This window comes from Pseudopodoces humilis, chromosome 12 (genome assembly GCF_049639895.1).
Source record: "Pseudopodoces humilis isolate 2021_Gansu_Grassland_sample_001 chromosome 12, ASM4963989v1, whole genome shotgun sequence".
Lineage (NCBI taxonomy): Eukaryota > Metazoa > Chordata > Aves > Passeriformes > Paridae > Pseudopodoces > Pseudopodoces humilis.
The window spans coordinates 3785083-3795582 of NC_142211.1; the positions used below are offsets into that span (position 1 = coordinate 3785083).

Here is a 10500-nt window from a genome sequence, read left to right on the forward strand (position 1 = left end):
TTCTCTGCTTTTTGCTGCAATATGTTTTTTCACATCGTGGGGAGTGTAAACTACCAGGGGAGGAAAAGTTATTTTCCTTGCTTCTCTTATTAACAGAGCCACTGTTACAATTGCTTGTAAACACGTAGGCCAACCCCGACTGATTGGATCTAAGATCTTTGAAGCCTATAGGCTTTCTTTTGTCTGCCCATTCCTGAGTCAGGACTCCCTGTGTTGTTTGTTTACTCACATTCACAAACAACTGGAATTCTTTATTCGTATCTGGTAGAGTTAGTACCGGGGCAGTCATAAGAACAGTTTTTAATTTCTGGAAATTAGACTCATTCTGTTCAGTCTACTTCAGCTTGTCAGTGTTTAATCTTTCATACAAAAACTTCACTTTTTTACTGAAACTTTCAATTCACTGCCTGCAATATCTTAAGAGCCCTAGAATTTGTCTAATTTGCCTTTTTGTTTTTGGTGCAGGCAATGCAAGGATGCCTGCTACCCTCTCCGGGTCTAATTTTTTCTTTGAGATATTTAATGTCTGAGGTATTTTATTTTTTATTTCAGGCTCTGTGAATTGCAGCTTGGATTTTGATACTTTCAAACTTTTCTTTCTTAGAAAGTTTAACAAGGCAATCGTGCTTTTCTTCACACTCTCTTCAGTCGGTCCAGCTATTAGCAAGTCATCTACATACTGTGAAAGCTTTGTCCTGTCTTCAAGAGCAAATTGGGTTAACATTTGTTCTAAAGCTTGTCCGAAAAGGTTCGGAGACTCCACAAACCCCTGGGGGAGGACCGTCCACTTTAGCTGTTGCTTGCGGTTTGTATCTGTGTCCTCCCACTGAAATGCAAAATAATCTCTACTCCTTTCATCCAGAGGGCAAGTCTAAAAAGCATCTTTCAAATTAATCACACTATACCACATATCTTCTGGTGTGAGTCTATTTAGTAAAGTATAGGGGTTGGCTACCACCGGGAATTTAGTCCGGGTCTTAGCGTTTACCGCTCGTAGGTCCTGGATTAATCGGACGCTACTATCCGTCTTTTTACAGCCAGGATGGGGGTGTTGTGTTGAGACATGCAAGGCTCTAAAGTACCCCCGTTTAGGAGGTCATCAATTATTTGTTTCAACTCCCTTCTCTCTTTGAATGCTATACTTCAGGGTTTATTTTCTTTTCATTTTTAGGAGTCAACTTAAATATTTTCACTACTAATTTAGAATTTTTAATCAAGATATTAATTCTTAAAGCAACAATCATGTCCCTTCTCAGTAAATTGTAATCTGCTTCTTCTACTAATAGTAAATTCCTTAAGCAAATTTTATTTTCAGATTCTATTTCCACATCTTTTATTACAGGCACTTCAAAGGGGTCTCCCTTTGCACTGATTACAAAAACTTTTTCTCTGCTAGCCACACATCCGTATGGCAATTTCTGCAGGGTACTTTTCTCTGCCCCAGTATCTACAAGAAAACTTACTTCTTGTCGTTAGGGGCCCACTTTTAATTTTATCAAGGGCTTCTTGGATATTCTGGTTTCTAAATTAAAGAGCCCCTGACACTCTTAATCTTCTTGAAAAATTTTCTCATCTTTTATTCTTTGTTTACAATTCCGCTGAACGTGTCTTACTTTTTTACAGTAGTAGCATTCCGGGCTCTCTCTCCGTGGGGCCGGGGCTGCCCAGTGAGAACCTCGACTTTTTCCGGGTAGTGTTTTAAACTTACCCTGCATCTGTTCTTGTTTCTGGACTTCTTTTACCGCTGTTACTAAAATTCTAGCTTGCGATTTCTGCTTCTCATCTTCTCTTCTCATGTACACTTTTTGAGCTTCCCTTAGGAGCTCTTGAAGACTTTTATCTTGCCACCCCTCAATCTTTTCTAATTTCCTCCTAATATCTTCCTAAGATTTAGCAACAAATTGTGTTTTTAACAGAACCTCCCCCACAGGAGAGTTCGGGTCAGTCTCAGAGTAAATCTGTAAACTTCGCCGTAATCTCTCGATCTATTCAGTGGGTGGTTCCTTTTTTCCTTGACACTCTTTGAAAACTTTGCTAATGTTCTGGCCCTTAGGGACCGCTTCTCTTATACCTTGTACAATCATGCTCCTTAAATCCATTATGTTCCGTCTGCCTTCCTCTGTCTGTGCATTCCAGCTCGGGCTTGCGCTAGGCCATTTCTGGTTACCTGGCATCCCCTGTGGATTGCGTTTGTCCTAGTCTCTGATCCCGGCTTGTTTAATCATTTCTCTTTCTTCCGGATTAAACAGTGATCTCAGGATTGCCATAAGATCGTCAAAGGTATAAATGTTACTCCTTAAAAATTCATCTAACTTCTCAGCCACTCCGAGAGGGTCATCTAACAACCGCCCCATCTCTTTTTTAAATGCTCTTACATCTCCAGAGTTAAGGGGGACATTCACAAAACCGATCACTCCCGGGGCCGTCGGTACTTCTTTAAGAGGGAGCAACCGGTGCCCCTCTTCACTCTCTCCCCATTCATTATCTATCATTCTCGCTCTTAAACGGGTTCTACTTGCGGGAGGGGAATTGGTGATTGTGTGTTGCCTCCCTGTTATTAATGGTGGGAATTTTGCCGCCACCCGGTTGAAGGGAGGAGTCCCCTCCGTTGTATGGGAGGGTCCCGGTTGTGGCGGCTGGACCGGCAGGGATGGATAGGGTGATTCCCCAGCCTTGCGCAGAAAAAACCTCCGAGGAGGTTGCTGTGGTTACGGTGTTTACAGGCGGGGAAAGGGGAAGGGCTGCCGGCATCGCTGCTGGCCCCGAGTCTCCCGCTTGAGACACACGTATCTCAGTGGGTTGGTCTCGGGGGCCCAAGGGTGCTGTGGGCATTTCTTGATCTACAGAGGAAGGTCCCGCTGGTCCTCGATACGGGGGTGGTAAGTGATCGAGGGGTTCCCAGGACTCAGTTTTCGACTCACGTTTTTCTTTTTGCTTTATTGGAAATAGCCCTACTCTGGCATTTACCCAGAGCTTAGCGTATTCCCTCTCCTCAGGATCTGAGGGGACCTTGTTCTCCACATAGGAGAACAACTTGTTACACGTCCATTTTTCAAATGTGCCTAACACTGGCCAAGTGAGGTGACTTCTCAACTCCTGTCCTCCCCAAACCTCCATACAATAATGTATTAATTTCTCCTTTGATTTCCCCTTCCTCTGGGGACAATCTTCCTAGTGTTTTAGCATCCACCCCAAGGGACTTTCCAGTGGGATGTCTGGTGATTCCTCCCCCTGATCGGAGGAATCTTTTCCTGTGCTTCTTCCTTGAAGCTTACTCTTTTTCTGCCTTATACTTCGCAAATATATTCTTACTTTTCTTCGACTTCTCCGTGAGTCGATATCAGTTTCTGCGTTGTGTACTTAGGAATCAAAATTTGCCGATACTCACCTTTCAGCGAGCTGAGCTGAGGTCTCTTGTAATCGGAACTTTTGATTCTTCCCTGGACCTCTCCCTGGGTCCGTTACTAAGAGGGTTTACCAGCCTCGAGCTCGACAAGACGTCCCTTCCCCTCTTAGTACCTTGCGATCAGTTCCCGAGACACCCTTTGGTCTCAGGTTTTACCAGTGTGTGTCGAGGGAAAAAAAAAAACTTTCACTCTGTATCGCTTCCTTCGCGGCCGGCCAATTCCCTCGCGGGAGGATGGAAACGCGACCTTGAAGTCCGCACTCGCTTCGTGATCAGATCACGTCTCACACACTCGCCCGATCGCCCGCTCAACCAGCAGTACTTACAGCTATTTTTCTGGGTGGGTGTCCCTTGTGCGCACTAGACGTTTTACGAGCAAAGTAAGCCGCGGCTCCCGAAGGCTCCGTGCCTTCCGAGCTCTCCGATCCGGATTTATCCTTTTTATTGTGGTTTTTACCTCCGCCTAAATTTGGTTCGGATATCGGAACGAACTACGGGGGTTCTCAACTCACCAGGCCGCCAAAATCAGCGGGGGTACCCGTCCTGGGCAGCGAGATTCCCCGCAGTTTCTCCGATCCGAGTCACGGCACCAATCTGTTATAAATGCAAAGGCAGATTTGGGTTAAATAAAAACAATTTATTATAAAACAATTTTTATAAAAAAAATAAACAATGAGGGAAAACCACAATAAAACAAACAGCGCAGCGCTGGGTGGACAGGGGTCTATACCCAAAGGTATAGGTGTTCCCAAATCCACGAAGGAGGGTAAACTGTCCGGGGTTTTTATAGGGATTTTTAGCCTTGAGGCCAAATTCCAGGCAGGCACCATTCATCAACAGTCCTTGATTGTCGTATGAATTGATTTCCTGGCATTGGAGAATAGAGTCGAATGGACGTCCGGACCGAGTCTCCTCATATGTAAAGAAATTCCGAGTGGCTCTTGTGGTTCAGGCCATCCGGATGGGATGGCTGGATCCGGGTTGGAGCCGATGAATATTTCGGTTGGATTTTTCCTTTTGTTTACTTGATGGCTTCCCCCAACGGTAGCCCGCAAGGCGAGGTGTTCGGGTCCGGTGATGAATATCTCGTCGGTGCCTCTCCGTTTTGGCTTGATGTTTCGTGTCCTGCCTATTCTTCCCCGTTGATGGTCACCGAGCCTGTCCTTGTCAGTTTGAGGAGTTTTTTTTTTTTTTCCTGTCAGCTTGATGGGCCGCGTCCTGTCTATTCTTTTGTTGATGGGCGCCGGCTAGGATCGTTATCCTTTGAGTGGGAATTCGTGGCTAGATCTGGGAAGGGCTTGTGTGTCATACTGTACTTTATATTTTATAGTATTGTTATATACATTTATTTAGATTTTTACGAATTTTTACAAGTTCATTTCTCACACTGGTCTGGAACCAACGGGATAGTGGAGCCCTGCCAGTGAGCGGGCTTGGAACGGCTTATCTTAATGAAGCAGAGCTCAAAAACCCCGAGTCTGAGCCGATAGCGAGCCGATAGCGTCGCAACCGCGTTCGCAGAGCCGTTAAGGTAAACGATTTTCATAATGGAGAACTGTAATTCAGCTAACGAGCAGCTTATCTGCCTTGCATGGCAGGATGCCTTGCTGAGCATGGGACTCTGTATTCCTGAAGAAGATATGCGTGCTTTGTTCCACTGGGTGAAAGCGCAAGAGTTTACTATAACTATGAATAATGCGTTTAACCTTGAAATTTGGCTATCAATGGGAGATCACTTGTGGACTGAGCTAGCTGCGGGAAATACCAATGCGTGCAACTTGGCAGCAACCTGGGGAGTGATTTTTAAGGCGCTGGAACAGTGCCAGCCTAAAAACAGTGAAGCCGGGATGAAAAACCTAGATGCCAGGAGTGCCTCCCTAGTACAAGATGAGAAACTGGGAGATGAGACCGTAGATGAGCAGCGTAGCGCTCCCTTGGCTCTGCCCAGACCCCTGGAAAACTTTAGCCGCGAGCAGAAGCAGCCCGTGTGCCAGAAATCTCCCCCTCCAGGACCGGCGCTGCGAGCACTGCCGCCAGCGGCCGCCGCGGAGCCTCCGCCGGCATCGCGAGTACCTGCCAGCGGGGCCGCGGAGAACCTTTTCTCCAGCTCCGCCGCGCCCTCCACAGCACCTTCATCGGCCCCGCAAGCACCGCCGCCACCGGCACCGCGAGAGATGCCTCCGCTCGCGCCCTTTGCGGCACGACCCGCTGCAGCGACGGGGGGAGAGACCGCTCTGCGCCCATCAGCGAAACCCGCCAGCGCGGCCGCGAAAAGCCCTCTCTTTGGCGCCCCCCGTGCCCATTGCGCGGGGCGCCGCCGATTCCGGGGCGCCGCGGGCAGCCGCCGCAGACGCGCCGCCGCTGTAGCATCGGCGGCAGCAGCAGCGAAGAGAAAACAAGAAAGGAGATGGAAAAGAAGGAGGAAGAAGCGAGTCCGGGACACCACTGCCCGCCGCCGCCAGCCGCGGCCACCGGCCGGCCGCGAGAGCCGAGTCCGGGCCCAGCTCTGGAGCCGGAGCTGGGGCCGAACCCGCGGCAAAAGCAGCGGACCCCCCGCGACGCGGCGGGGGGAGCAGAGCCCTCGCAGCCACCCGTGAAGCCTGCCAGCGCCGCGGGGGGAAGTCGCCCCCCCCGCGTCCGAAGTGCCGGCGGGAAGGCGGCGGGGGGGGCGGCGGCCTCGCTCGCCCCGCGCGTGCGCGGGCCGCGCTAGCCCCGCGCCCACCTCGCTCCCTCCGCGCTCGGCCGCGCTCACTTCGCGCGAACCCGCGCTCCAGCTGAAAAGCGGCGGGGGGGGGGGGGGGGGGGGGGAGAGAGAGCCCAGGCCCCCCTGCGCTCCCCCGCGCGACCTGCGCATGCACGAACCGTACTGTGAGCGCCGGGCCGAGTTCTACCAGCCCCGTCACTGCCACCCTCATCGGAAACGTTCCCTCGCGGCAGCCGCGCCGCCTCCCCGTGCCCGGCCGGCGCGGGGGAGGGGCAGCAAGCCGCGGGCGGAGCCGCTGCCCAGATCAACTGCTGCAACCTTGTTACCACGGCAACCTGCTAGAAGCAGCAACAGCAGCCTGAACTTAATGGAGCAACCATCCCCACACCGCAAATGACTTTTCTAGTTGCTTCACTGATTACAGAGCGCACTACAAAACTCTTCACGACAAATTAGTTATCATCTACCCAACCACAAACTGTTGCAATTAGCAGAGTCAGCTGAATTGTCCTTTCAGCAAAAAAGTAGATTTTACATAGTAGAACTAAGTGAACTTTCACTGAGTTTAAATCTAAGTGTTCTTAATGTAAGTTTTATCACTTTGGTGTTCTTTTAAACTTTTCTATCGACATGTTAGACTGTCAGTTTAAACAGACTAACAGTGTTTTGTATAGTGTGTGTATTAATTCACTGAATTAGTTATATTAAAATCAACCATCAAATCCTGCAAAGAAAACAATTCTTAAACATCAAAACATAAGCCAACATTCTAAATCAGCATCCATTCCAATTTCTAGTGGAAGAAACCTCTTGTGCTGTGTTTGTTCTCTTTCCTGTAAAGAGCTCAACAGGAAATTACAACACCGTGCAATTTTTATTTTTCCTAAGCAAAAAGGGTGAATTATGGATGCTAGCTTTGGAGCAAGCTGCAGGGAGCCTGCAGAAACTGCTCCCTGCCTGAGAGCTAGCCTGAGAAATTCATAGGAGGGTTTCAAAACAATCCTCAGAGACAGAAAACAACTGCCAGGTGCTGTTTGTCTGTCCTCTTGTTTTCCTTGCAGGAGAAAGTCAGGAGGTGGTGTACACCACTGACCAACGATGGTGATGTAGCAGTTAACTAACCAATAAGAGTTTCGTTTCTGTACTTTCCACGAACCAGTCTATAAAAAAGGCTGAAGCAATAAACTAAGGAATTCTCCTGTTCTGACTCCTTGAGAGTCTGTGTCGCCTCTACCCAGCCGTTCCTAATTAGAGCGACATCTCCTCCACTCACTTCTACTCTTAGATCAAGTTTTAAGGATATAAAGCCTATTTCTGGGCTAGGTGGACGAATGGGGATACAATTTAACATCACAATCACCCCAGGTCACCTGGCTAGATGTAGGGCCCCTCTACACCTGGTTATCCTCTTTCCTTGGGTATATGTCTTGGAGATTCCTTCAAGGGGATCGGACATATCATCATCATACCTGGCAGTTTGGCTATGGGCAACTGAAGCTGCTTCCCTTTTGGTGGAACTTCCTTTCTGATTCTTGCCTTCCTTCAATTCACTCACCCATTGTGCTGGAGCCGCAGTAGATTTCCCATCCCATCTCCTCATGTTTACTCCGCAATCATGCAGGAAGAACTAGAGCTCAGCACGTGGGGTATACCTTTTCTCCCTGTCTGGGGAATGTCTGCGCTGAGTACCGGGACCTCTTATCTATACTGCTGAAATTTGGAGAAGGTCCTCTTTAATCTCCTCTCTAAGTTTCTTGTGATTCTCCTGTATCTTCTAATTTTTGCAGACATGTTTCCACAGCTGCAATTCTTGTATGTGTGGGGCCATGCATGGCATCTGCATATGCTCGGAGCTTCTTTGCCATATCCAGTACAGTCTCATCCCTGTCATCCCGCTTCATTATTGCTAAAGCAGAAGTGTATTCTTGTGACCCAAGTCGTTTCAGTTTTCACCACATCACAGAAGTACATGGAACCAAGTCTGGATTTCTAGCTGGTCTGTCATCTGAAAAGACAACCTCTGCCACTGCCATTTTTCTCAGGTGTTGGATCCCTTGTTTGATGGTTTTCCACTGGGTTTGTTGCATATAGAGATCGTCTACACACAGATATCTTTGTGCTACACTTCCCAGGACCCATGTCCAGAGACTGTGAGGGTTAGCCCCCCTCATCATCCCCTGGTTGATAACTAGATCATGTGACAGGGAACCCAAATGCCTTGCTTCAGTGCCATCCAGAATTGTGGCCTCACCTGCAGTATACCAAAGACAGACTAACCAGCCGATGATAGATTCATCAGGTCGCCGAGTGTCATCCTTCCTTAGTCCATGAAGGTCTTTCAGGGAAAAAGACTCAATATTAGCCTCTGATCTTTTGCCAGTTGCTTTGACTCTTGATTTTATGTCAGGAGGTGTTGAGGGTCCTTCTCCCGCATCATCATCATCATCATCATCATCATCATCATCATCATCATCATCATCTACTGGTCAATCTGTCTGTGCACTTTCTGCTTCTCGTGCTAGTAGCAGCAGCCACTGGTTGAGGCTTGCTGTCTGGTTTAACTACCAGCTTTGTAATTGGGGTGTTGGCTGCAGCCTGAGTGACTGGGGTAGCTGTTGATTTATGTCCCTGTCCCCTTTCCCCTGTTTCTTGCCCTACAGTATCTAGCGGTGTACGATAAGCATATGCCAGGGCCCAGATTACTGCAATGATCTTTTTCTCCTTGGAGTCATCATGACACTTCTCTTTCAGGTACTTCCCCATCTCAGCTGGGTTCTAAATTTGTTCATGTGGAAAGTCCCAAACTATAGGGTCAGAAAATTGCTTCAGAATTTGGCCCATATCCTCCTATTCTCCATACCACTCAGGATTTTCCACACCTGGGTCAGGGGTCTCATCAGTCCCTCTAGAAATCTCAGCCCTCATACTAGAGAAGATGCAGACTGTATAGAGGAAACTTGCCAGATTAAATACCAGAAAGATGGTCTCTACCATTCAGGGGGAACTGAACCTTCTCCAATAGTGATGTAACAGATTCAGATGAGAAGAAGGAAAGGAAAGGCTGAAAAGCCTCATCCCCTGCTCCTCCTCTAACAAACTGGGTGCATAACCATAGCCATGAACCATTCATACCTGGAACAGACTCCAGCACCTTAATAAACTGTTGTATTGTATTATGTTACATGGTTTATCCCTGATGCTGCCCCTCTGATCTGTGCTGTGTTAGTCCCTTCCCCCTCACTCCTCCCCTTTGGTTCCTCCCGATTGGTTGTAACCTGCCTCCCCCCCCACCCCCTTTCTCCCTGTTCAAAATCCAGTGTGAGCTGGGCTCAGTCTCTTTTCTGCCCTGGAACCATTCAGATTAAAGCTGGGACACTGTCCTGGGAAGAAGAGAGTATCCTCCATTTTATCTTTTGTCCTTGCTAAAAACTCTGCCCCCCAGTGGACTGCAGAGGGACGAGCATCTCCCCCGGTGTGAGAGTGGAGCGGTGTTAAATAGTAATAAACTTCATACAAATCATTATCACTAGGCCCAGCCCAATCGCTATTCTAATCCGTGCCAGACGCCGTGGCTCAGCGGTGCATGGTTTCTCAACACCGTGGCACTGAGCGCGCGGCACAGGTGTTTTGTGAGCCGCGTGCTTCCTGGCTCGGCTGTGTGGCTGCCACATGAGCAGTTCGGCTCAATGCAGGGGAGAAGCAGCACCACCTTCCCCGCACGGCTGCCGGCTGAATTTAATGGAACCATGGGTTCTCTGGCAAGCAGTTGGTCCTTTACCCCGGTGTGGGGGAGGGGGGGAGCCGAACCGAGAGAAGCCTGCTGGTGCAGACTGTCTTGTTTTTGCCATGAAAGAAGGTAGACTGGTTGTGCTTATAGCTTTTAACATCAAAATGGGCTTACGGCTGTCTGCACATGAAAGGAGTTTAAACTCCCAAGTTTGGGAGATTTTAAGTAGTACAAATGTTAAGATTTCTAGAACTAGGTTGAAACAGTTTGTCTGATGGCTGTCTCGACACTTTCCACAGATAGCCCTGCTAGATGTTGTTATAGATACATTTTATGTTATTGGCTTTTTGCAAATATTAAGATGAATGTTATGTATATAAGAATGAGAAATTTTTTTGTATTAATATAGTTTTCTTTATTTCTGTTATTAATAAAATTTAGAAATAGTAGTATAATACATATATGTTAGGTTATGACATAGTATTAAAATAAAAACTGTCTTTGTTTGTATAACCCAAAGACTAAGAAAAAAATAGCTAGAGAACTCCTGCATTTGTAAACTATCTTATCCAGATGAAGACAGCAGTGACCAGATCCCTGGGGAAGAATTTATTGCGTTCCTGGTATCAGAGAATGTAAATCTCAATGGCGCCAAGAAGATTG

At 47.9% G+C, this 10500-nt stretch overlaps 1 protein-coding gene across 1 annotated transcript in view; it reads left to right on the forward strand.

The window, feature by feature from the left end:
• The window catches only part of LOC148183289 (uncharacterized), a 30802-nt gene extending 25029 nt beyond the window's left edge, over positions 1-5773 (forward strand). The window contains exon 3 of the mRNA XM_088061384.1: positions 5417-5773. Coding sequence (XP_087917510.1) covers positions 5417-5773 — 357 coding nt within the window. The remainder of the gene's footprint in view (positions 1-5416) is intronic.
• Positions 5774-10500: the final 4727 nt, after the last annotated feature.